At 42.0% G+C, this 27,115-nt stretch overlaps 2 protein-coding genes across 4 annotated transcripts; one reads left to right on the top strand and one right to left on the bottom strand.

The window, feature by feature from the left end:
* The first annotated feature begins 39 nt into the window (after window positions 1-39).
* ipo11 (importin 11) lies at window positions 40-22,207 on the top strand. 3 transcript variants are annotated; one of them, XR_015425297.1, is made up of 29 exons: window positions 40-106; window positions 1,603-1,952; window positions 3,026-3,302; window positions 3,874-4,006; window positions 4,704-4,762; window positions 5,235-5,283; window positions 6,110-6,180; window positions 6,783-7,010; window positions 7,388-7,471; window positions 7,796-7,873; window positions 8,111-8,201; window positions 9,044-9,091; window positions 9,771-9,876; window positions 10,057-10,220; window positions 10,635-10,675; window positions 11,043-11,108; window positions 11,328-11,378; window positions 12,202-12,315; window positions 13,161-13,276; window positions 13,736-13,812; window positions 14,104-14,183; window positions 14,653-14,733; window positions 15,743-15,838; window positions 16,077-16,190; window positions 16,957-17,078; window positions 17,513-17,602; window positions 17,993-18,065; window positions 18,869-19,252; window positions 19,549-22,207. XR_015425297.1 is itself a non-coding variant. In XM_022243990.2 (28 exons), the coding sequence occupies exons 2-28, from the start codon at window positions 1,717-1,719 to the stop codon at window positions 19,025-19,027; spliced, it is 2,904 nt and encodes a 967-aa protein (XP_022099682.2). In that variant the 5' UTR covers window positions 40-106; window positions 1,603-1,716; the 3' UTR covers window positions 19,028-22,207. The 3 variants fall into 3 exon arrangements, 1 of the variants encoding a protein (XP_022099682.2); XR_015425298.1 differs by having other exon boundaries at window positions 18,869-20,266; window positions 20,561-22,207; XM_022243990.2 differs by having other exon boundaries at window positions 18,869-22,207.
* Window positions 22,208-24,101: 1,894 nt separating this feature from the next.
* Window positions 24,102-26,995, bottom strand: LOC110984140 (4-galactosyl-N-acetylglucosaminide 3-alpha-L-fucosyltransferase FUT6-like). The gene is made up of 2 exons (XM_022243974.2): window positions 26,127-26,995; window positions 24,102-25,903 (listed from the first exon to the last, which is right to left on the bottom strand). Exons 1-2 carry the CDS (start codon window positions 26,669-26,671, stop codon window positions 25,072-25,074), a joined length of 1,377 nt encoding a protein of 458 aa, XP_022099666.2. The 5' UTR covers window positions 26,672-26,995; the 3' UTR covers window positions 24,102-25,071.
* Window positions 26,996-27,115: the final 120 nt, after the last annotated feature.

Below are 27,115 nucleotides of genomic sequence, written 5' to 3'. Positions count from 1 at the left end.
TGAAAGGGCGCCACCATTTCAGATCAAGACTGTTCGAATGATGACAATAGAGGGCGCTATTTCGAAAAATGGCGACTACCATGCATGAGTTGTAAAGAACTAGAAGGTAAAATTTAGGAATAACTTTGAAAAAATTGGGCTCAGTGCGAACGATCTATAGGCCCAAACCTTTCATTATATAGCTAATGTATACCTTATCTGAAACATCTACATAGTAAACAGACTCAATGTGTTTTGTGGGGAAAGTGATGGGAAATCGTAGGCGGCCTCGCTCAGTCGCCATGGTCGCTTGCGTGCGCGTAGGCCTAGGCAGCTAGGCCTACTGCATTGTGCTGCGTGTGGATATAGCGGTCCCGATATAACTAAGCCTTGCTGCTCATACTGCATGAGTATCTTTACACAATGGTAGAAAGGCATTGTGGGAAGGCAAAAGGAGCAAACATTACCCCCCTTTTCTTTCCCACAATGCCTTTGTACCATCGACCATTGTGCAAAATCACCCTTTCGGTTAGCCCCACTAGTGTGGCACGGACTCTCACTCCCGGTCCTAGCCCCACTAGTGTGGCACGGACTCTCACTCCCGATCCATACTTAGCCACACATCTGTATACGCAATTTTGTGTTGGAGTACTGAACATTTTCGGCGCACCCTACTTATCATCAATGATTCTTGACCTGTCGCTTTCTAAAAACTATTTATTGAATGATTTCACTCACGTTATTCAGGTATTTTCCAGTCTTTTTGCCTTTATCCTTTCAATCTAACGGGCTCACTCTCACAGTCGCCATCTTTAAAATAAGGTCGTTGAACATTACGTCACTTGACCCCTCATCGTCTCGACGGCTCTTCCATGTCAAGACATCTAAACTGCTGCCAAAGTTTTGGAAGAGCCCATTGGTACATGTAGTATCTTATTGCGCAGTCCTTTTATTACATATGTCTTGACATGGAACAGCCGTCGAGACGATGAGGGGTCAAGTGACGTTTGTTCAATGATCTTATTTTAAAGATGGCAACCGTGAGAGTGAGCCCTATTAGATTGATAAAGGTATAAAGATAAAGGCAAAAAGACTGGAAAATACCTGAATAACGTGAGTGAAATCATTCAGTAAATGGTTTTTGGAAAATGGAAAGGTCAAGGATCATGTTCGTGTGCAAAAGAAATTGCACCCACGATGGTAAGTGGGTGTGCCGAAAATGTTCAGTACGCCGACACGAAATTGCGCATACAGATGTGTGGCTAAGGATGGATCGGGAGTGAGAGTCAGTGCCACAATAGTGGGGCTACCTTGCGGTATCAGCAATAAGGCCTAGGCCTAGTATGGATATGGACATGACGGATCAGCTGTGTTTGGGGAAAGATGTTCAGATTTGAAGCTTTGCATGGTGGATGAAACGTCGAGTTTATACTCACTGGTTCTTTTAAGAACCACACCTCGTGCAAAAGAGATTGACTCCATGGTGTACCCACAAACCCATTTCTCAGGAAAGATTTTCCATATAGGGACATGACTTGACATCCTGTGCACAAACTCTATGAGGCTTGTCTGAAAAAGTTTGATGTGGAACTCTTTCGTAATTCACCCTTTTGTGACTTGCAGACCATTCTTCAGAACTTAAACATTGGCAAGTGTGGCCCTCAATAGGCTAGGACTTGGAGACAGCCCTAGTCACCCTTGAGCTTCCAGAACGGTCAGTAGCTAGCCCGCACGGCCATGGACTCCACGGTGGTCGCCACCGTGCTGGACACGCTGGCCCGCGCCACCAGCCAGGACACGGCCATCCTGAAGCCGGCTGAGCAGCAGCTGAAGGCCTGGGAGAACCAGGCAGGGTTCTACTCTGTCTTGCAGGCCATCTTCTCCAACCGCAGCCTGGCCGATAATGTCCGCTGGCTGGCAGTGGTGTACTTCAAGAATGGCATCGAGCGATACTGGCGGAAAACTGCACCCAAGTAAGTCACGGTTGGAGATACATTTACGTCCAGAAACCAAGAAGGCACCCCATCCCTGTGTGCCTTTTAGCATGCTCACTTTTGAGAGGCTGTAACATTGTGAGACTTGGAATTTAGCTGTGGTTTTCAGATACATAACTTGCACAGTTCTAGAATTCCACTTGCTAACACAAATCTTCACCATAACGTAACCGTGGCCTATCCATATCTCTTTAACATTTTAAAACTCGAGTTTTTCGCAAATTGGGTCAAATTTTTTTTGAAAATTTTGATCTTTACTCACCAGCGTTTCATTTTTGACGCAATGATAAACACACTGTAATCTTTGTGTTCATACACACTGCACATGCATCAGATCCATGGCCGACCTCCACATATTGACTTGATCATTTACAGAAGCAGGAGGGGAAGGGAGTCTTTTCTTGTTTTTGTAGCCCTATCTTATGATGATTGAGGCAAAGAGTGAAAGAACGGTGATATCAAAATAAGAATTCCGGAAGGCACATGGGATGCCTTCTAGTCTCTCAAAGTAGGTCGGAAAGTGTTCTACAAGTTTTCTAAACCCCTACATGAACACTCATCAACATATGAAGCTCTTTAGCTCGCAAGTTTTTCAATAATTTTTTTCACCCAATGGATCATTCACCTTTGTTCAATTGGAAATCTAAATTTTTCACATGTGAGGTTGCATTCAACAATAAAACACAAACATCGCTTTGTTTGGGATCGTAAAAATGACGTATAGGTTAGCTAAAGCTTCCTCACTTCATCGTGTATTTTTCCAATTTAGCAAGTCTGTCTTTGTGCTTGACTGTTGGTCTCAACTTTTTTTGAAAAAGATTTCCTGTATGTTTTGATTTTCTCTCTGACAGCTGTTGTTTTCACCTCAAAAAACCAGCTTTTCAAAACAAGCCTTCATTTTCTTGAAAGCCTTTGTGATTATATTGATTAGACAAACACTCTGATTAATCATAAACTGAATAATCCTTGCAAAGGTTTTTTCACTACTTTGCTACTTGTACAAGTATTTGCTTTTTGTTTTTTTTATTATATTAACAATTTTTATTTTTCAGTGCACTCTCGGAGACAGAGAAATCCAAGATCCGGGCGCATCTCATCGTGGACTTCCAGGAGCCCGTTGGTCCCATAGCCACCCAGTTGGCTGTGCTGATCAGCCGGGTGGCCCGCACCGACTGCCCCCGCCACTGGCCGGAGCTCATCCCCACGCTTCTGGCCGCCATCCGCCGTCCGGAGCACCTGGAGCAGCAGAGGGCACTGTTGACCTACCACCATGTGGTCAAAACCTTAGCCAGCAAGAGGCTAGGCCCGGACAGGAAGCTCTTCCAAGAGGTAGGGCATGTCTGGAACGTGGGGGGTGTGCATTAAGATAGGGACTGATCGCCAAGTAGTCCATGAGGACTGCTTGAAATCAGCTTGACTCACTGGCATGGCAAGTGATACTTGCAAGAGATGCACTTGGCAATGTGTGGACAGTTCAATAGTCAGGTCCGCAACAAGTGTTTCCCTAAGTCCTGTTTGCAGCTCTTCACAAGACCAGTCACAAGTGACAGGATGAACACTGATGAAGGACTGCATTTGTCATAGTTCATTCAAATAGCTTGTGACTTCATGTGTGACATGGTGGTTTGTGATAGACTGGCGAAGGGCTTGCCGGGACTTGTGATGGACTCTACTGAAGACCATGAACTCTGTAAAGATACTTACAGCATTTGTAGCCAGGAGGCTTTGCTTGTCACTTTGTTGTCACAAACATATTTCTGGTCATGGGTTTGCGAAAGTAAAAAACACGCCCCAGAAATGGTCCCGATCAAACATGTCGAGGTAGTCAGGGCCCAGTGACCTGTGTTCGTTTCCTTGATGTACATGTATGTAATGTTGATAGTTTATCATGTCTGCACAGCTGACGGCCAGCACGTTTGGCTACCTGCTGGAGCTGTGGAACAACCACTTGGAGGCGTTCTTGCACCATGCCGGACTGGACGACCGCCACAACATGGCTGTCCTGCTGGAACTCAGCACCCTGGCTCTCAAAGGTCAGTTTGAAATTGCTGCCCATGGCCAGTAGATCTACAATTCTTGCTGAAGATCCGCCATTATTGTGCCTTTGTTTTTACTTATTTCTTTGAATTTGTTTGTTATCCACTTTTCATTCTAAGCTATACCTTGCTTTATGATTGATCACATAATCTGCCACTCGTCATTTGCTCAGATTTCATCGCAGTACATTTTTTTTTGGTGCTGAGCCTTGAAGAGTTTTCCAGCATAAATATTTCAAGGTTAATATTGGCACTGATTTTTATTAAAGTTGGACCTGTTGTTCTCGCCGCATCCGTTTTTATCTGACACATGCTGGTCGAGAATGATAATTTCCAATGATCAGCTTTTCACGTGTATACGCATGCATCATTCTAGAGAGCATGAACTAACGGGGAAAACCTGTGCCCAATTAAATTGAAACATAATATCGCAGTGAATGTCTTGAAGGGCACGCCGAGTTTCAAAGAGATAAGGGCATAGGACAGCCGAGATCTAGGGGGAGGGGCACCTTCGGCCCCCCCCCTTTGAAAAAACCCAGCCCACAAATAACCGTAGGACATCTTGCAATGCTGGGACGTCTTGTCAACTCTTGATGAGGGCTGACATGTTACGCTGCTGTCGTTTCATCCTCTATGATGTGAATTTTCAAACTCTTAATGTGTACTGGTTTTTTTTTGCCTGTTTACTCGACAGTTCTACGTAAACAGCTGATATATGGCATACTCGAACCGGACAAAAACCCTGACGCAGTGGTATGTAAAAGCAATTCGCATTATTGGGTCTCCTCTTAAACCAATCCCCACAGCCGCTGAAAAAATGGCCGCTGAAAAATGGCCAGTGTATTTACAAGGTTAATTGAAACAGTGGAAGTATACATTATGAAAAATGGGTTTGCGGGTACACCATGGAGTCAATCTCTTTTGGACAAGGTGTGGTTCTTAAAAGAACCGGTGAGTATAAACTTGACGTTTCTGCCAGTGTGCTCTGGCCGTCCTCAGGAGAGTGTGGCCGTCCTCACTCTCCTCAGGACAGCCAGAGATTGATTTCTTGGTGTACCCGCAAATCCATTTCTCATGTTTCATCCACCATGCAAAGCTTCAAATCTTACTTAAGTATACATTATGTTTTTTTCCCTGGACAGATTTTGGAAGCCTGCTTTTAAAAAGCAGATTATCTTTTGAAATATTTCTCCTTTTATAACCTCAGTTTTTTTTTATACGACAGATGCTGTTGCAGCTGGTGTTCCAGAGAATTAGACCGGTTTTGGAAATAAGTGAGTGGAATTTTGCTCTTCAAAGTTTAAGTTTTGTGACTGTGACAACAGATTTTTTGTAGCCGCACTCTTGCACATTTTTCCTACTGCAAACAAATCTACTCAAACTATGAATAGGAAGGCAACATGAACTGTACATCGGCGCCAATGCGATGGGATGTCTTTAGGGCCTTGCTTATTAACCTCTTGTGTACAGTGTTCTTTTGGCTGAAATTTGTGACTTTTGAAAGAGGGAAGATACCGAGGCAAACTTTTGAGGTATGGCTGTACGCCACAAAGATTGACTTGATAACGTCATTGGAATGGTATTTGTATGATATTTCTTACGTAGACCTCTTATTTCTTTCAACATTTTTTGGGGGGTTGTGCCTATGGAGCTAATTTGTTGCCACGACAGGCCATGCGCAGCGGCCAAGTTGAATTTCAACACACAGTCTGCCTTCACAGACTTCTCAAATTCCGTGTGTGTGAACAAAACAAAACGTGGATTATTGCATATGCACGCCGTTGGCAGTGACTCGCATATGAAGCAAGATATGAGATGGCGAGAACCCCCCCCTTCTTTGTGTTGGTCATTGTCTCACTGGAATCTGAGGAATTCTTTTCAGACATCTTGGGGGATGTGTTAGGTAACAATAGGCTAGAGTGTATAGCGATTGGACATGCTGGGGGGGTACCCCTTGGTCGCACTTCTTGCTGGATATAGTGACTTAGGCACCCGTGGCCATTGAACTCGCTTGTCCACCGGGCCCTAACTGGCTAAGGGCATTAGACGTAATCGTGATACATGGAGTTTGTAGCATTCTGTGTTGATGCCTCTTCCCAGGAGGAAAGACCCCGTCCGAGGAACACCTGAGGGAAAAATTGGAAAAGAAAGTCCTGCTGTTGATGAAAACGGTAAGTTTATTCCAAAACTTGTCAAGAGTGCAGCGAAACTGCTGCGGTGACGAGATTAGGCATTTCCCTGTTCTGACTCCAGGTGAATTTAATCTCTCTTCACTGGCAATCAGTGGGTACCACTTTTGTTGTCTGCGAAAGTCTGGCAAGTTTTTAATGTTTAATGAAATGCAATTTTCAATACCATTAATTAACCAAAAATAGATATCCAGTAGTTTACCTGCATTCAAGAGCCTATTTGTAAAGTAGAAAGTTATGAAAATGTGTTTGAGAAGCCTTCATTGTAAAGAAGATCCAAAAAAAGACTGTATTCATCAGCACCAGAGTTGCCTGACTGGACTTGAAGCATTCCTGTCACTGACAAAGAAGAGATTTTTGCAAAATCTTGTCAAAATCTCGACAGTGCTTACAGTTTGCCATTGGCCGTAACTCTTGAGGCGTACATGGTCAAAGGCATCTTGTACAATAATACATGCCGTGTGAATGGTGTCTTCTGTACTAATGAATGAAATCAGCTATTGATGACCAGTGCTGTGACCAGAGGTCAGGTGGATGGTCCAAATCATTCATCATTCGGGTGGTGCCAATCTCTGTTTCTTCAGCTGCTCGACACCCAGGACACCTTTCCTCTGTCTTACGTCGCCTTCATCCGGCGATCCTTGGAGCTCAGTGTCTCCTATGTCTTTGCTGAGGCCGGCAAGGGCCTGCTCTTTGAGCGCTTCATCGTCCTGAACATGAACCTCATCAAGAGCATCGTCAAGTGCGACTACTGCCGCACGTCAAAGGTCATCGAAGAGACCAAGGAGCAGGGAACCATCGATGCCCACAAGGTCGGAGTTTGCATGAATAATGCATAACGCAAGTCCTTAGACCTAAAATGTCTTTGTTGCAAACATCACCGTTACAAATTAAATTAAATTTGGAATATAAATTTGGCAAATGACGTACTTCTGTATTGTTTTAAGAGGTACTCTTTTCTATATGAATTAAATTTTTATTTTAAGAGTAATATTTTACAGTTCATCAATAGGTATACATAATTCATATGTGCAAAGTTTACTTTCTGGAAGACAAAGACTCTTGGAACTACTTGAAAAAGAGACTCTCCATTTATTTATATTTTGGGATGTGACCACTTCTAACCCAATCATATAAAGTTTTTATCGATTTAGAACTGTATTTGTATAATTTCCTGTTTTGGGCTCAGGCAAAGAACGAGTTCTTTACTGAAAGCACACTACGGGAGATGTGCCACAGGCTGCTTGCACAGTATTTCCTATTAACACAGGAGGTAAGTCCGTATGGGGGGGCCATCTTGGTCTGGTTTCCTGTGATCATGGTAGAGGCTGTATTAGATTTGTGTATTACATGTCAGGCAGCAGACTTCTTGAACATACCCTGTTAAGAAATTATATCTTCAGCAGAAATTTCTGTTGTCTTTGTGTCTGTTGATATATGTTGCAGTTGAGTATTCTTGTCGTTAAAAGGAAGGAAATTGTTCAGAAATATGAGGGTGTTTCATTTGTTATTGAGTCTATCTGACTTCGTTTTTAATATTAAAACTGTGTTTTAAAATGTGTTCCCTTTTATCATTCTTTGCCATATTTCTTTCCAGGATTTAGAAATGTGGGAAAATGATCCTGAGGGCTTCACCATTGATGAAGGAGGGGAGTCCTGGAAATTCACTTTGAGGGTGAGTTGAATGTAAAATATATAATTCTGGAATGGGCAATTCTTTTTGTACAAAACGACGATTAATTTGGGATAATCTATCAGATCAAAGGCATGTTTAATGTGAAGCATCACTTCAAATTTCTTTCTCTGTGATTGTCATGACTTGGCAGTATTTGTCACGGGTATTTTATTTCTGGCGGAATGTCCATTTGTGTCATTTATATGTAGCTTACCATTTTGTCCGTTCCCTTTTTAGCCGTGCACGGAGGTCTTGTTCTTGGCATTGTTCCATGCTTACCGGGAAGTCTTCACGACCGTGTTGCTGCAGATGGTGCAAAGCGTTCAAGGTAAAAGGAGGAAAGAAACCTTGAAAACAGCCTTGCCTCGAATGTTGTGACATAGAATTACACTGTTCCACTTATAAAATATTTCTTTACAAATGTAGAGCAAATTTGAGTGCTAGCTACAGTCCGACCATCGATCAAATTCTTCTCGGCAAAAGCTTGTCATCACTCATAGTTTGCCGCTGTACCATGGTTCAAGGTCTCTCCCATCTCGTGCAGTTATTTCTGTGTCAGTGGTTCCCTCTCCACTTAAGAATTCAAAAGGCTACTGATAACCAGGGATGTGATTGTTCCCCGGATCCTTACTCAGAATGCTCTGCTTTCATGTGGGTGATGGTGATTGATCGATAAAACGCAGAAATAACATTGACTCTCCGCCCAAAATAAACCAAATCATATTTATTTAACCCTACCTCATTCATATTTAGTCACCATCACTTTCAGGCATGATTTGAAATGCTGATCAACATGCATGCGGCCGCCACATTTTCTTATACAGCTCAGGTGATCCTTGCGCATGGATACTTCAGTCAGGTGACATTTCTGTGATGGCTTCATAAAGCGCATGCTTTCATATCCGACTTCTGCGTTGATCCTTTCATGCTTGTTGGGTAAAGAGCAAAAATGGTTCCTGTGAGTGGACCAATGAGAACTTGGTTCTCAGTCATGAATATGTATGAGGTATGGCAATTAAACATAATTTGTATGACCCTACTCTATGTGTATTTACCTCCCTCATGCATGGAAGTTGTAGAATGATAATGTATTTCGCCGTGCAGCAATTGCAATTTAAAGATGACTTGCACTTAAGCGTTTCTGAACTTGTTTATCCACTGACGTTCCAGGAATTGTGGAGCCAACCAACATGGATATGATGTTGCAGAAGGAAGCAGGTAGTAGAACAAGTTACAAAGGATGAGACGAACGTCAAATTCCTCTGTATTTTAGTGACTTTGCCGAGACCATTTCGGAGACCTTTTGCAAACATTTATTCATTGCTTGATTTGATAAAGTCCAGTGTGTATTACTTTGAGCACGGAAAACAGTTTGAATGGTTATATCTTAACCATAACTCCCCAGAGAATGTGAAAAAAATCACTAGAAATTTGGAAGATTTGAGAACTACTAGTCTTGAAGTACAGTTTTTGTAGATATGTACAGTTTGAGTTGAAAAGTGATCTTGAAATAGTCTTGACGACGTCTCATAATGGTGTCAGTGAGATTTTCATCTCCAAATTGAACATTTTGATGTGAAATTTAATGTTAATATTTTAATAAACAAGTGATCTTGACACGGTCTCGAGAAGATCTTAGCGAGACTTTCACTGCTAAAACGTCACTGCATTTCGACTTGAACTTGATTGCTCATACAAAAATGTGCATATTGCTGTTCTTTTGTCACTTTATTACATTTAGAAACCTGATTTTGTTTGACTCACTTTGCTTTTAAAATTTATTGGTGAGTTCTTGTGGAAAGTATTGCGTCTGCAATCACTAACAATAACAAACTGTATATCTCATTCAGATTCATACTGAGTTTTTATAATGCCTGGTGCGTTGTTTTGATTGTAGTGTACAATGCTATGGGACTGGCTGCATTTGAGCTGTTTGATGAGGTCGACTTTGATCAGTGGTTCACCAACCACCTCCTGAGAGAACTCAGTGATAAACATCCGAGGTATCAGTTTTCACTTGAAACTTTCAGAGACACTTTGCTTAAAGTCCCACTTTGCTTAAAATTTCTGCAAGCTAGAAATAGACCAGTAGTGAAATGAACGTTGGGAACGTTACCATATCATACATCAGCCTGGGGTATTCGCCACAGCCCTAACGCTTTACGATATTCTGATCTTGACAGATACAAGATAATCAGGCGGCGTGTCATCTGGCTAATAGGTCAGTGGCTGGGGGTCAAGCTAGCACCCAGTCTGCACCCTACTGTGTACCAGGCTGTATTACCCCTTCTGGCTGAGGATGAAGACCTAGTGGTCAGGATAACTGCCGCTCAGACGCTCAAGATCGATATCCTTGCAAAACAAAAAATGAACTTTGGGAGGATAGTAAGAATGGGAACAAGATTTATGGACTGCTCAAAACAATCAATCAGTGTTTTCTGATTTCATTCTTCCCCAATTTATTTTACCTCAACCACCTGCATTTTTTACTTTAAAATAAGCAAATTTGTCATATTCGTTATTTCCTTGACCCCTCTCCTCACATTGGAAATGACCAACAAAAGTTGAAACAGATGATAATTAGAAATGGCCCCTAACTGTTGCAGTGATATACAAATTAATTAGACTTTTCTGTACATTTTTCCACAAATTTTTAACCCCTTTGTTCTATTTCATCTGTGCTAACTTACTTTGTCATCAGAAAGAGGCATTAACTTTATTAGTCACTTTGCGATCAATGTTTTTCCTTAATGCCCTGCACCTGTTGACGATTTTGAGTTCAAGAAGGACAACTTCCTCCCAGTAAGTTTCCTTGGTGTTCAGTTTCTTGGGCTTGAGTTTATTCCTTAGAAAATGCGTCATTGCATTTGTTTCAAATTGCATTAGACATGCTCTGTGACCATTTCCGAAATTGATTTTCCGAACTGTGGGTGCATTTTTCGCCAGTGTGTGCCCTTGTACATGCAACTGGCAAAGACCTAGATCTAGACCCAAGATTTAGCTCAGCTGTCATTATTAAGCACTGCACTGACAGCGTCCTCTACTTAAACAATCTACCTGTCAAACAATGAAATAAAACTCTGTCCTCCCTCGGACCCAGTTGTACCAACCAATATGGTCCACACTATTTTATTTGCGATATCGGTATTTGTCTGTTTTGCTGTTACAGTATTTGGAGTCCAGCTTCGCTCTTCTATTCCAACTACTGAAGCAGGTGTCTGAGTGCGACACAAAGGTTGGTTGAAAATGTCCATCAGCCTTCAAACCCTGACCTCCAGGCCCTTTTTTTTTGAGAATGCATCCTCAGTCTTTCAAAATCCTCCAACTGCATCCAGGTGGAAATTGGATACAGCTTCACTCATCCAAAAATACTCCATTAATAATTACTTGAATGTGTTCGTTGGAGGAGTGACCAATGCCTCACTCCTTTCCATTTTTATTTGCTTCCTTTCAGATGCACATACTGCATGTATTGTCGTTTATTATTGAGAGAGTTGAAGCCCAGGTAGGCATATTTTCATGTCTGTTTGTCATTACATTTTTTTCATTGCAAATTTTTACACAAAGTTTATTTGTTGAAGTTGCGGACATGACATATTTGAGTTGCACTCTGACCTTTCACCTGTCTCTTAGGATGATGTGATAGAAATGTGAATGTGTAAACTTGGTGATCTCAAGGAGAAGGTGCTTTGTGTGTTGCCGAATACGCTTTTCGGTTTGTGATTGTTGAAGTGAAATAACCAATTGCAGGGCCTTTTGTGCCAAACCAGGGGAAAGATTGGGTATTAGGGTGAGTTAAAGATAGGATCATCTTTTTGGGAGATGCTTATTGTACCTAATCACAGAGTTGCAGTAAAGTCACTCAGGTCGAGTTTGCGTCTCAGTCACCAGCCACTTGCCATCATCTTCAACACAAGTTCGGTGACATACCGTGGGTGTAACCAGATTGCATCACGTATGCACACATGTGTTGTTCCAGCCAAAACAGCACTATTATTAGGAAGACTTTGCGATATCAAAGTAAGGCAGCACATTAACCTCAAGTTGACATGGCCTGTTGAATATTATCCGACATGAGGTTGATGAATAGATGAGTTTAGAATGACAGATGTATTCAAATAAAATTGAGGTTGGAGAATGATGAGAACGAGTCATATCTGCATTATAATTGTCAAGGTCAAGTTTGGGTTTGAGTCTTATGGTGACATGACCCGGCCTATTTCCGAATCACTGAAATTCACTCAGGTCTGTTCATGAAAGGCTCGTAAACTGGCAATAAGTGCTGAATGGTACAAAGTATTCATTTATCACCATGTTCCGATTCACAGATCAGACCGTATGCATCCAGCTTGGCCCAATACCTGCCCCTTTTGTGGGAGGAGTCATCAGAGCACAACATGCTGAGGTGCGCCATACTCTCAACACTTGTACATCTCGTTCAGGTGAGAACACAAGGAAGCCTTTGATCTTGCTCCCGGAATCTGTGTTACAGATTGTTTAACAGTTGATATGGATGGTATCAGACTATTTTATGATTGGTGTGAACTCTAGGCCTCTCTTTCAATATTTTTCAAAATCTGGCTTAAAACACCAAAGTATGTGTAATCTCATATATGGAATCATTCGCATTAGTATAGAAGTACCAATTTGCCCTGAAAAAATTTCATTTTTATTGTTTTCATTTCTACCCTCAAGTTCTAAAAATAAAGAGTTAACCTCGGTTTCAGTGTCAGTATGGCCAACCCATGCATAAAGCCTCTGCGTGTAATTCATCACCTTATTTCACGAAGACCAAGTCCTATACATTTCAGGCTATGCCTAAGGCTTTGGGAAGTGAGGTGGCCGATATAAAGGTACAGCCATAGCCTTAAACTGCACACAAGTTCATTTTGGACAGGGCTTGCATTAAAACAATTTCCCAGCATTTATGAAACATGGTACATTTCATGCCCCTCTAGCATCAGTCATTAAAGAACAACATGGAATTCAGTGATCAAGAGTTTTCTATGTCCAGATGCATGTCTCCATGTAGTGAATAATGGAACGTGGGAAATGTGGTAGTCAAGCAACAGATAACTGTTGAATTTAAATGTTTATTAAGTCATTCTGTCATAACAGACCCTGGTGCCACACAATTGGGACCCTTTTATATGTGGAACAACCCATTTGTAGTTGATTCTTATGATGAAAGAAATTGTGACTTAGATTTGGTGTACTGTGATTTGAGTTGTTGAATCTTACTTGCACTTACTTGACCCCTAACACCGATCATCCTCTCTCATGACAGGGCCTCGGTTCATTAAGCGTCCAGCTCTATCCCTTCCTCCTTCCCATCATCCAATTCAGCACTGACGTTTCACACCCCCCACACGTCTATCTCCTTGACGATGGTATCGATCTGTGGTAGGTTTCCAAATGCGCACTCTGACCAATTATCCAATTCTGAAGATGTTCTTTTGAAGTATGAGAAAAGATTTCTCAAACTGTGGGTCGGAGGGTCGCCATTGGTAGTTTGAAATGCTTTGTTTTTTCAATGCCAAGCTTAAGTGCTTAAGAAAAAATACACTGAAATGCAATAGCACTGTGTGATAATAGAATATCCGAATGTAGAAGCAAGTGTGAGCGGTGGCAAACACCCAAAGTACAGCTGAAATTTTGGCTTGGGGTCAGTGTTATAAGATTTCTTTTCTGGGGAACCAGTTTTGGAACAAAAATATGTAGATCCCATGGGATTTTTTAAAGGTTTTTTTGCCAGGTGTTGAGTTGAGCTGCAGCAATTTTGTGTGGACTAAGTGTAAATATAACTTGCTTGGTTTGTTTTAAAAGAAAATAAAAAATGTCGCTTTTCTCTATTCATTGCAGGTATGAGACCATCCAGAATGCCCCAGCAATGACCAAAGAACTCCTGCAGTTGTTTGGCAACATGCCAGAGCTACTAGGTAGGGTAGCTGCTCTCAGCCTAGTAGTACAGAAATGTGGTTGTCTTAAAATCTGACAAATTTGCTGCACTGTGGTTTCTTTGTTAGACCTTGCCAATGCCAATGCCAAAGTCTGAAAGAAAAAGCCTCTAGGAATTGAATGTGTTGGATCTATTTCTTAACTGAAGATACTGTTCAAAAGACGGGTATTAAGCATTTACTGTTAAAGAGGGAATTTCCTTGAAGTAGGACTTGTGTCTCAACAAACATAAAGCTGAACGAAAAGTTTTTCGAATCTTTCATTTACTGCAGAGTTGGGATCGGAAAATCTCAAGACATGTTTCCAGATCATCACAGCATACGTGCTTTTAGGACCTAATGAGTTTATGCAGGTGAGTCAGCACCTCTAGGAATTTGCTCACTCAAAAATAAATGCATTATATTTTCTAAACTTTACCTTCAAAACATCAGTAGGCAGTGTTGTAGTGGAACCTCTTAAGACCATCACAAGACCAACACAAGACCTCCAGTTCGAGGTCAAGTCATGTTATTCAAATAAACCGTTCACCCTGTTAATCTTTGGTGGTCTTGTGTCTTGTCTTATGGCTGGTCTTGTGACTGGTTTTGTATCTGGTCTTGCGATGGTTTCGACTACTACACTGCCAGTTGGTAAAACATTTAGTGCTGGATTTCAAGAGCTACTACCAATTTGTACATTGCTCTGTTGAAAACTTACCTCTGTAGCAATAAAGATGTCTGAACCAACAGATGGAGTTTAATGGGCTGCCCCTGGCTTGTTCCAATTCTCTGATAACCCATTTAAGTGTCAACAGCAATGATTGGACTTTTTTTTTCCTGTAGAATTATTCAGGAGCTGTCTTTGCCGGCTGCGTCAGTCTTCTAGACAACGTCAAACCAGAGGCAATTGTCATTGTTATGAAGGTAAAGAAACCACGGTCGGAGGTTGTTGTGAAGTCTGTCTCAAGTCCCTGCAAGACCGTCACAAGTCTATCACCAGCCATTCGATTGACCTGTGACGATACCCTGCTTTCGTCCTGATGCTTGTGATTGGGTTTGCAACAGGCCTCATGAAAGAACTTGTGACTGGTCTTGCGATACAGCCCAGCATTGAATCTTTGTTTGTCAGTCCAGCAAGTAACATGATGCAGTTGTTAGTTAAGCTTGGAAACAGGGCACCCTTGTGAACTTCTTTTTTTGTGAGCAGGAAGGCGAGTGGTCGTATTTGGGCAAAAAGGCTCACGGTGGCTGTCCATGTATTTGCAAAAGAGCTCAGAAAATAGACTTTGTCTTGAGTTCATGTCATTTGTAGCCCAACCTCAGCACTTTGTGTTCATTATGGAGTCGGTGAATGAAGTGGCTAGCATGTCGTTACTGGGGGGAGGGGATAGGGGACAACTTTTCTGCCAAAGGGTCGCATGGGTGTCCTTAGGTCACTCGGTAGGCTATTTCCAGTTCCCTGCTGTGTACCTATGCAAATGTGCAGGAAAATATGTAAAAATTCATGACTTTGAGGATCTGGTTTTCAGTTCAAGGTTAATTTGGGTTGACAATTTGCAAAGGTTGCCTCCACACCCCTTTCAGAAGCCTTGTGGGTCCTCATGTGCATTGCAGGGGGCTTGGAAGGGACTTGCCCCCTCAGAAAAACATGCAAAATAAAAAGAGAACAAATGAAAAAAATCGAAATAAAGGAGTGAAAGGGAATGAAAATTATTAATTTACTTGGTACCGCGGAATGAAACCCTTGTCTCTGTTAAAAGGTTTTTCATTTTGCCAGTGATGAGTGTTTTACCCCATCGGTACTTACATACCCCGAGATAACTTTTCTCAGCATTTTAAGTTAGATAACTGTTTCCATTTTTATCATCCTTTGACATGTTCTGTTTGATTATGCTTACATCACTGCAATGAATTCCTGTGTTCCTACTCTCAGCTGGTGGAGACAATATTCAAAATTTTCCCTGTGGAAGGCCCACAGATATTCCGGCAACTGCTCCACAAGGTGTTCCAGAGGATACTGGACAAAGAGGTACGTCTGCCGTTTGTAGAGGGACAAAGAGGTACGTTGGGGGCATTTTTGATCATCATACAATTTTTGAGCGGGTGTCTGGCAAGCTGTGCTAATGGCATTCAAGTATGGCCCCAGGGGGCCGAGATGGTCTCAGGAATATTCAAATGTTCTGAACGCAGTGAGCAGCGATAATTATCGCGAATAACCTTTGACTGACAGAAGCTGATAGATACTGTGTGCCTCATCATTTTCGCAGGAGTACCCAACAGTGATGTCCATGTACCTGTCTGTCGTGGCGAGGATCATCCTCAAGAACCAGTCGTTTTTCTTCTCCTTCCTCGAGCAATACAGCCACTCCACTAATGAACAGGTGAGTGCCCAGTCACAGTGATGAACATTGCACCTTCCATTGATCCTTTTTGGCGACAGCATTTTCCCTTTGGAGGCAAATTTCAAAGTTTGGGGGGGGGGGAAGTTTTAACTCTAGCAGATCTAGGCCATGAAGTGAGAGATTTCATTGGAACTTTGCATGAACGTAGAGATGTCTGTGATTTGTAATGTGCAGACTTTTGTGCCAGTCAGCCAGTGCGGTATTCCAGCCGTGGCTACCCAAAATGATGCATGTTCAAGGTCATTTGGGAACAGCAATGCACAAGCGAGGTCTGCCCTATCAGTGGGGTCATTCGCCAACTCACATGCGTGCTTTGTTCTTGATTGAGTTTGCCTTTTTGGTATGCTGAACTTGCTCATTGAAAGAAATTTTTATCATTATGGCTACTGGTAATCCACCTCCAAATGAGCACTTTTTTCCCTGTGTTCATTCAAGTAAGTGCTGCACCCATTTTTAAACTTTTAGCATTTGGAGAACGGCCTGTTGATATTTCTGGAGGTAGAGCTAAATGTTGACAAGACATCACCCCTCCAAAATTCATCAGTCCTTGGCATAAAGTCAGTGGTGTTTCTTTGTTGAACTCTTAAGGGACGTCAAGTACTTTGCACCTTCCTCAATCCTTGCCAAATCCTTGATAACCTCTTAATTGGATTTAAAAGGATTTTGAAGAATTATTAAAGGATGAACCAATTTTTATTAAAATAGCCACGCTTGTTACCCTGTGTTTTCATCCTCTTTTTTTCAGCCTGATGAGATTTTTAGCAAACTGCTCGTTGTCTGGTCAGAGAAGATGGACTGGATCACTCAGGCTGAGCGACGGAAGCTGAGCGCTCTGGCACTCATGGCATTACTACCATCCAACTCAAGGTGACTCACTTCTCACAGCCGGGGTTGGGTTCTACCCTCTATGCAAATCTTGTGCTCTGTAAACTTGACATTCAAACCTTAATCTTGATTTGTTTTTCTCTTTCTCTTTCTTGGGCTAATTACAAAGAAGGGTATCCAAGACGCCCTTCTTTGTATTTTTGAGCCTCTGTAAATATCTCACACCATCAAGACTGTCCGTCAAACCTTGCATATAGATGGCAGCCTGATCGTCAGTTGCCTGTAGATATTTTTGCACAAATGTGCGATACACTTCCCATGAATCTCTTTGAGCCGCCATCTTTTTTGGTGTTAGGCCAGGGCCAAGAAGCTTCCATCCATGGCTGTGGCTTATCATCATAGTGTGCCAGTGGCAACAGCCTAAGTCGTCGCCACAAAAGTATCATAAAGTTTCTCTGGCCTTTTGTTGGTGTCAGGGTTGTTACGGAGAAGTTTCCGGATGTTGTGTATGCGGTGGTGGAAGTCCTCCATGATGTCTGTAGGGAAGAAAATGGATCTCAAGTCGAGTAAGTAAATTGTATCCAATTTTAATATCACCATGTACATCGTCAAATATCCTCTTTTTTTAAATTTGCTGTTATATTGTTTTCGGGCTCGTTAGTTTTATTGTGACGTGGACTAAATCACTTTTATATTGTGACTTCTTATTTTAAAGTTTCAACGGGATTTTAAAATTTTTTCCATTGATGTTAACCTTCTGTTCGCACTGCATGTTTTTGGTGTAGGTAATTGGAAACAGATTACAAGATTCGGACCGAATGTAAACATATTTGGTGGCTAGGTTTTGACAGTTGTTAGGGAGCACATTTATGATTTTGATGGCTTTGTTTGTGAAATGACTACCCACAGAATTGAAAACAATTCTGGACATTTCTGTTTCTTTTTTTGCTGACCAGCTACTTGGTCATGGGAGACAGAGAGGACGTGGAAGATGAATACGAGACGGAAAATGACAAAAGGAAAAGACGGGTAAGTGAGACGAGGCAACTTCTTCTGCAACAATCCGTAAAGTGTTCAAATCCTAAAAAAAAAATTTGTTTTGGTGTCACCGTTATCTGTTTTGTTCTGATGGAAAGAACCACCCACAGCGCTGTGGCTCCAGAGTGGCTGAAAATTTGCAGGGTAAAGATGATTTTTATCCAGATAAATGATTCTGGTAGTATTAGCGTACTCCATCCGCAAAAAAATCTGACTTGAGTATTGAGAGATGTCCGGGTCTGCATACAGAATTACCCAGGGGTTCTCTGTATACTGTACTCTAATTTCTTTGAAGTTTGAGTTTGACTTGCCTGGTCTCCAGTCCAGTCGCTTTGCAGTTACAAATACAGACAGCCACAAATGCCTTAACGAAAGGCTATGGAAATCTAGGATAAAGTCATGAAGTTTGGGTCCCACTATGCAGTGTGAATTATTTTTTTTACAACTGTCTTGGAAATAAACCTGTGTGTTTCAAATGACTTTCAATGACTACTTTTCTATGTTAAGACACTTTGGTGCCTTTTCCGAAGTTAAGTTACTAAGTATTTCCACATTTATGAGCAAACCTGTGATGTCATTGCATGGAGAAAACTTAAGTGTCGCTTTTACTTGCGCATAAATAAAGGGTTGAATTTTGCATATTTTGCTGTTGTAAATTTCCTCTTCTGTGGAGATTTATTTTGGATCACATGGTAATAAGCTAATGAGAGACCCTTTCTGAGCGAAATTTGTGGCCTTTTAGCCTGGACCCGCAACATATTTTACTTTTCCCCAATGTGTTGCTCTCTCTGCAGCTGTCGTTGAAGGACCCGGTGCACTGTACGTCACTGAGGGATTTTGTCATACTGCAGTTCACCGAGTTTGAGCGCATCCATGGAACACCCACTTTCACCAAGCTGATGGAGTCGATTGACCTGGAGGTCCGCCAACAACTGGAAAATTTCTTCAAGTAGAAAATGACTAATGGTGCAGTGCGTGCGAAATGTGGCGATTGTGTGATTGTGACTTCGCGTAACTTCTTTTTATCTCTGAGCATTAGACAGTGGGACCAGACAAGATGCGGAAGTTGGAGGATTGTAAATTAAGTAAACAGCTCCACCTGAGGCATTGCCTGTTGTAGATTTGAAAACGTTCAGTCTTCATCACGGTTGAGACTGGAGAAATGCACCTTGTCTCAGGCAAGCAATTATTCTATATGATTGTGCATCGCAACACTTTTTATTCAAGAACTTTTTATTGCTGTTTGGCCAGTATTGTGGACCTGTGTGAGAGAGGTCATCTTTTGCGGGAATCGAGCGATGGATGCGGGTAGGAACTGGGTCATTTCCATGAGGTTGGGGCACAATTTGTGACGGTGTCAGTTGTTACACGGGTTCCGTAAAATTGAACTGTTATTTCCCTGCATGTGGATTCCAAATTGACATTGTTATACATCTTGCAAGGCTGAATACAGAGGTGTGTGTTATTTTTACAGAGTAAATGACCTACTCTACAGGTCATGACAGGTGGTAAAAGTTTTGGATGTAACAGAGACACCGTCACAACTTGTGCCCCAACCTCATGGAATGAACCAACTACAGCCTGTTTCCAGATGAACTGTTGCCCGATATTGCTGTTTATCAGTCGAGAAATGCTCACCTGGAAGATGGTGGCATGTGCCCATGGGCAGTGATGTTGTGACTTTGCAATGACCAATTATAGGTTGTTCTCAGAGATAAACTCCTTATTGTGACAGTCACTGTAGATAACACTGCCTCTATTTATAAATGTGACACCCTCTGTTACCGGCTCTAGCGACTTGCTTTTGCAAATGAACATGGCTACAGAAGCACACTGGAGGGTCGGCGTTTGCATTGCATCATTGGAAGATAAAACCTGAACCCAGCTCTAAAATCCTCCTCACATATGCAGAGGATCTCGAAGGACCAAGGATGAAATGTGTGGCTGATTTCAGAAGTCTTGCATGAATTTAAGGACCATATTGAAATCATCCGAACTGCTCTGGAACATCATTCGCACTCTCGCCATGGATTGACGCAACGGTTAGCCCTCCAAGAAACACATCCGAGATGCAATGGAGGATTTTGGAGGACCAAGTGTGTATCCTTTTTTGAAATGGAGGCAGTCAGGGGGATTTTGTAGGACTGATGTTGCATCCTAGGAAACATGCCTCAACAGTCAGGGTTGATATGGTAAGGTACACAGTACTCTGATTTGCGTCAGTAAAAAAAGAAAAAAAGCAAAAAATGATTGTAATTTACGGGCATCGGTTGGGTCTGTATTCATTTTTGTCAATTGAAATGGAATGATGTTGTTTGGAGTTGTCGATTGCCCGATACATTTTCATTGAGGGGGATGGGCGGAACAAGAACTCTTTTGATTTGTAAGTCTCGTCAGCATTGTTTGCACCTGTGCAATGCCTGACATGCTCCAACGTTTCAGTGAGAAAATTCTGATACTGCTTTCGGTTATTTTTTTTCTTAAAGGGAATAGGACCCACTATTGGCAGTACTTTAGTCAAGACCATTGCCAGACCAGTCACCAGACCAGTCACCAGACCCGTCACCAGACCAGTCACCAGACCAGTCACCAGACCCGTCGCAAGACAAGCCGGAAGTAAATCGGGTGAATAGTGACAGGGAATGCTTTTGTTGGAGTTCAGTGGAATTGCTTATGACTGGAGGTCTGTCCGTCGTGATGGTCTTGTGGGGTCTTGGGATGGTCTCAAGATGTCTGGACTACCACACTGACAATTAGACGAATTCTGCTTGAGTCCTAGGCCAACTCATCGCCCAGTATGGGTGCGTGAGAAAGATGGCAGATTGTTCAAAATGTCTCGAACTAGAGAACCAAGCTTATTTCCTAGCCCAAATTCTTCCCTACTCTGGAAAACCTGAATACTTGCACCACAGTCCGCCCTGCTTTTCGTGTTAAATTTCTACTTGAGACCCACAGTGTAGTCACAAGCAAATCACTAACTAGTCCGGGACCTAAAAGTTTTTGTTTTTTGTTATGCATAGGAAGTCATTGATTGAAGATTCCTGTTTTTTTCGGTTCGTAAATTTGAATCTACTTTCATTTCCTCTTTCCAAATGAAAAAGGCAAATGATAATCATAGTAAACCAAAAAGTTAATTTTTCACATTTCCCTGAAAGTATGATTTTTATCTTTTGTGAAAAAAAAGTATTAATGTGTCATTCAAATAATTGTAGGTTCAAAGACTGAAACGTTCTCTGTATGAAACTTCATAACCAAAAGTTACCAGGTGTGTTGCTTTTATATAAAAGTACAAGTAATAATGTTGAAAAGATCAATAATTGTGGTCATAGCAATTCCATCATATTCCTTCTTTCTGAAAAGGTTTATCAACTTAACGTTATCCCTGTATTTGATATTATTATGCCTTATGGTGGTATCTTTTAAAACACGTCGCTTGGCTTTGCTGTCATTCGTTTTACCTCGAGATTTGATGTACCAGCTTCAAATATCCCTCAGTTCTGCCCAAAATGCTGATGTCTGTCAGGAAGCCAATGCTCTTTTTTCAGTCTCTGCTAAACTTTTACTGCCCCAGGTAATCCCTGGTAAAGAACGTCTCCATTTCCTTTAAGTGGTCTGTTAAACTAATACGTGCACATTCACACGTAGAGCTTGAAATTAATATCGGTGTTTGGAAAAAAAGAAACAATACGTAAAAAAAAACGGACTGTGCTTTAGGGAAACCGTGTATATAACACATAACATGAACCGTGCAAAAGGTTAAGACTATATTTTATACCTCTTATGAAACTGCATGCTTCATATTTTTAAAATCGTGTACTCCATATTCAGTCAAGTTTCTTGCTTATTTACAGTTGCGGTTGGTCATCAATTGGGTGCAAAGGTAAACTAAAAAGGAATGTTTTAAACGGCCAAGTACCTTCCGAAGCATTGTAAACTCTCAAATTAGTGTAGAAATCTCCTAGATGGTTTGGGTTGGCAAGGCGCAATCGACGATGGGCACATGTTTTGGCAGGGTTGAAGCCTGTGTTATTTTAATTTTTACCACGTGATCGTAACATATGTAAAGAAAAACTGCATACAATGCATGTCCCTTCTGCCTTGTGTAATAAATGTAATTTTTTGTACAATTAAAAGGGTGGACATTTTGTGTTCTATGCCGATTACAAAATGCGTAATGACAGACAGTCATTTTGGCACCTGTCAAGCGAAGTGATTTGAGGAATTTCAGGCCGAAATTGGTTGTACGTAGCCCCAGACTTCGGTCAGTCTCGACCCCCCCCCGAATATCCTTGGAGGCCAGGAAAGCCCTCGTCTGCATGGGGCGTAGCCTGTATCCAAATCTGTTGTCTGTAGAGCTAGGTGTAGGTCTTCACTCAATTGAAAATACGCGAAGACGAGGCGCACAGCCGTAGCACTGGAAGCCCGTTTTGGACACTTAAAAGTTGCACCCGAGAGGTATTAAATCAATCATGTCATTAACTGACTCACTGAAAAGGTGAAATGATGAATGTAATTTATCTTTGTTAACAACCCTTGAAAATTCGACAACAGTGGATATCCAAGCAGTGGGCGACAATTTTGCCGCTGCCACCTTTTCTCCCCTTCGGCCTGATGACCTGACAGCGGTTGACTGGAGTCGTTTGCACTTCAATTTCACTGCACATGCGCTAAGTACGTCACGAATCAACCACTAGTTAATTAGTGGTCCCTGATCGAACTTGTCCATAAAGGCTCGTGGAAAACCGCTCAAAGTGAAGGTTAACTGGTCGTGCATGTGCTTGTATAGGTGATACTGAAGGGCGTACATCAACAATTCCGAAACGCCTCAGTTTCAGACGTCGCCTTGTTCATGTTTTTCTGCCTCTGCACATATCACCACGTAGTGGTTATAAGGCACGGGACAGTGTGGCGGTGGGGTATGTTTTCGAGTGATAAATTTTGACCAACACCTCCAAATTGATTCCATCTAGTCTCTTTGAGTGATTCGATATCATATTGTTAAAGCTCTAAAGTCTGGAGGAAGGGCGTTCCATTCACGAGTTGTCGGGGGGGGGCGTTTAAAGTAAACACCAGTAACGATTCTTGTCCAAGTATGAGGCTCAGTTTTCAACTTGGTGAAGTCTGCAATGTTCTGAAGACAGTCAGGTACGGTACTATGCTGGACGTACAAATTTTTTTTTTTTTTAATAAAAAAGTTATACGGTTGAGACATCTCATAATCCTATTATTTTCAGCCTGGACAGTTATGCTGCGATCTACTCAGCGACCATTCATCCTCTTTTGTAGGCGTTTTCACACTGGACAAATCTCGGGTTTGATCAGGATCGATGCAGGGTAAAACTGGCGACGATTGACACTTGAAAATGTCCAACTGGGTGGAGACTTTTCAACCCGGGTTGAAAATTGCTTGAGAGCGTTAACTTTCCCTGATGAGAACGGTTTGACTTACTAGAGACTAAAGACTTACTAGTGTGACACAACGCCAGGTTGAACGCGGGGTTCGAAAATCCAATTTACAACTCAGGGCAGTCATGGGTTCGCTGAAGCTTGAGTTCAACCTGGGTTGTGAGAATAGTTTGAAAAGGCCATTTCTGTATCTGTTCTTTTTTACGAATAAAAATTGGGGGGAAAAATGAAAGAATTTTGACAATAAAAGACATCAGTACACGTGCCCAATAAATTATTATCATTACGAACTATACATGCAAAAAAATAAAACAAAATTAAGTGCGTTTGTTGTGCCTGACCTCCAGTAAGTGAAACTCCAGCAGAGGCGGCAGTGCAGCTGTCAAAGTGAGTACAATACACATTTATAAATAGGGATAAATGGGCGAAAATTAAAGGATTACAAATTATGTGGAAAATCACAGAATGGATAATCACAAAATTGTACCCTTTACTGGATCACGTGGGACCTTCCCGCATCACTTTTTTTTCCAATAAAGATTTTGAACTTAAATGCTTGCATTTCATTAAATAAACTGGAAAACTTCATTTCACACAGTAAAGATGATTGAGGCCAAAACGTGCGTGTGAAGAAAAAATGCATTGATGCATTACTGTTAAAAAGAAAGGAAGAGCATAGCAGACATCATTGGCGTGACTCCGAGGGGACAAAACAAAATTCAAGCGGGGGCGCACGAGGGAGGCGTGGGTGTTATTCGGCCAATTTATTTGCTTTGACCAAGGACCTATATTAAAGGCTCTTTACAGACCAATTAAGGGAAGTGGGCATCTAAATTGAAAACAAACTTTTATTTTGTAAATGAAGAAAAGTACATGAAATTCCAATGAATTTCTGGCTTCGCCACATAAATTGTATGCCACAGGCAATAAAATCTACGGTTATTTTTTACGGGGAATTAAGAGCCTCCATCTCTAGTTCATGACTGCACCTGACTGACTTACAAAGGTGGCCCATTTCAAGGAAACTGTGTGGTCACGTGTGACTTCAGCGTCTTTTGATTGGGCCCCATATGCACAAACCCTATTTTTACCTCTATTTTTCACTGTAATTTTCCGACTGATTTATGCGGCATAATTCTTTTCAACTTTTATAAACGGAGGGCTTACATACCATTGTCACTCAAAACAACGCCCGGAAGTGTTGTAAAGTGCAGCAAATTGGCCAATGCAAATCCTAGTAAACCTTATAATTTCTCGAACCACCACTAAAAAGGTGGGGGCGAAAAAGTTTCCGAGCCTCTTTACTGTACTAAGACTAAAATGAAGGGCAAGAACACTAGCGTAATGGAACCTGAAGCTGGAAACGCCACAAGCCTGAATGAATGTTTAAAATGGGAATAATTGGAGGAGAAGATCATTAACATTGAAAGAAAGATAACTGTGTGAACAAAAACGGGGAAAGATTTTGTTAAAAGATAAAAATAATGGGCCTAACTTTAAATTAAATAATTGGAATGGAAGTGTCTTTGACTGATAAGGATATACCACAGAGTTCGCTAAGATGAAGGGCATCCGTTAAAACTCGCCAGGCTTACTTCCATGGAACAAACAATTTTAAGGAGCCTCTCTCGGCCAAGACACCAGGCAACCTTCTGCAACTCTTGAAGTAGCCACTGTTCTTCGCCACTTTAAACTGAGGGGGCGGAGCCAATGTGAAGGGTACAACTTTACAGAAAAGCTGGGGGTCCAAGGGCGGGTATTGTGTAGCTTGCAAATTACCATATTTTCTCCAAGCATGGTAGGCGTTGTACATGCTGTTATTGGAGTGAAGGAGTTGGAGATACGCTGCCAGGGCTTTAGCTGAGTTGAAATCGCCGACGTGAATAAAGGACTTTGGAGGTAGAAGTCGTTGGTACGCTTCTTTCCTGCCTCCGTAAACTACTGGCACTGTGCCTGCGTTGAGAGCGTTATCCCAAAGTTTCTCAGTGATATATTCATCACACTCAGAATTTTCGAGTGCAAGATAGAACTTGTACTGTGCCAAGACACGCGTACAATTCCTCGCAAAGGCATCAAAGATGGGTAAGCATTTTGCCGTTCCACACTTACCATACACATCCACGGGGACGTGCCTCTTCAACTCGTTCACAAACTCGAGGCGAGGCCAGTGAGTGTTTTTACAATTGCTTGCCATCCAGGCTACCAGGCCAGTCTTATTGGCCGACCAGTCCCGCTTAGATGACGTCACTTGGTCAAGAAGGTTGGGAGAGTATTTGCCGTAAGGAAGTTCAATGTCTGCTTCAGAGTGGTACGTGATGGAGTGATGATACTCAATCTCGCTAATTGATCGGTCCCAGTATGTCATCCTCTGGGGGCTCTCTACGCCGTAGAAAACCCAATGAATCTTGGGATTCAAGGCTCGTCTGGAGAAGGACAGGATATGAGAATTGTATTGTTTTTAATCTCTTTCCACGGAAAGATAAAAGAAACAGAAAACACAAATTATTAGTTGCAGATATATCTCAACAAAATGTCAAAAGATAAAGCTACACAAGGTGTGATGAATGAAAAAAAAAATATGAATTCTTTTGATCTCGCCGAACTCATTACGGCGTGATGTGAATTGTTCTATAAGTTATAACGAACCTTAGATGGGGGAGGAGTTTCGGATGTTTGCGTTTCATATGTTGTGGATTCATGTTAACAATGATGGCATCAGAAGCATTGAGATATCTTGCTTCTACTGTGACAAGGACGTGAACATTGCATCGCTGCCTCGGACATTCCAAGTGAAGACTTCTCAGTTTCTTCCCCCTCCCAAATGGGGTTGAGTGACGTTTGAACTGGTCCACGAATTGTTTGTACTCCCTCCATAAAAGGCCGGGCAGCAAAGACGGCACCAGAATCGCGACAGTCGTGTTGCACTTGGGCGTCACATTAAGACTCCCGCGACTATTATGTCCAAATTCTAAACTGTTGCCCAGCTGGTATGAGATTTCGTGCTGAATAACTGAGGTTCCACGATCTTCTTGCCTGTCTGACTCGTTTCTGGCACGCTGTGCGAGAAATCCCCTTCGGGGAGAGATGGCCGGCACATATCTTAAGGCGTTGCTGACGATCAGCCATGTTGGAATTAATGCTGTTGCCAAGAACACTGGGATATAATACAGTCTCAGACGGGTACGAACCATTTCTTCGCATGCGCTCTCTCCTCCAAGTTTGTTCCAATGGGCAACACTTTGAATGGGTAAAGCGTACGTGGGCTACAGGAGGGCACCCTTCTCCTTGCACTCGTAGTTAGATTGGAAATGCAGCCGGGTGGTACCAAACGACGACTAGGCCTACTTAGACCGTACCAGTATTGTATTGCCGAAGTCTTCAATAGCTGTGGCCTTGATAACCCTTCTGTTGTGAATCTCCTCACAGCCATGCATTTGTATTTTCCTATTGAATAAACCAGGGAGCACATTAGGGGCTAGGGGTACGTTTTCCATATGCTGATTAGACGTAACGCATGATGAGAGCAGAAGACGTGCAGTGGAAGGCACGCAGGAGAAGCCTTTGACGGTGTTCACCACAGCCCCAACCGGGATGAGCTTAGTTTGTTCAGAGGAGGGAACAAGTCTTAAAGAAAC

Source organism: Acanthaster planci, linkage group LG05, assembly GCF_054643075.1.
Source record: "Acanthaster planci isolate LZ-2023a linkage group LG05, COTS_SCS, whole genome shotgun sequence".
Lineage (NCBI taxonomy): Eukaryota > Metazoa > Echinodermata > Asteroidea > Valvatida > Acanthasteridae > Acanthaster > Acanthaster planci.
Note: the sequence above shows the minus strand (reverse complement) of the source record. Positions and strands in the feature narration are given on the sequence as shown.

What these genes read in the sequence shown, in the direction of transcription:
- ipo11 (XM_022243990.2), top strand. Translation starts at nt 1,717, where the DNA reads ATGGACTCCACGGTGGTCGCCACCGTGCTGGACACGCTGGCCCGCGCC. An exon ending in CCTGGAAATTCACTTTGAGG is followed by an intron (nt 7,874 to 8,110) that starts GTGAGTTGAATG and finishes TTCCCTTTTTAG; the next exon opens with CCGTGCACGGAGGTCTTGTT. An exon ending in CACTTGTACATCTCGTTCAG is followed by an intron (nt 12,316 to 13,160) that starts GTGAGAACACAA and finishes CTCTCATGACAG; the next exon opens with GGCCTCGGTTCATTAAGCGT.
- LOC110984140 (XM_022243974.2), bottom strand. Translation starts at nt 26,671, where the DNA reads ATGGTTCGTACCCGTCTGAGACTGTATTATATCCCAGTGTTCTTGGCA. An exon ending in AAACTCCTCCCCCATCTAAG is followed by an intron (nt 25,904 to 26,126) that starts GTTCGTTATAAC and finishes GTCCTTCTCCAG; the next exon opens with ACGAGCCTTGAATCCCAAGA.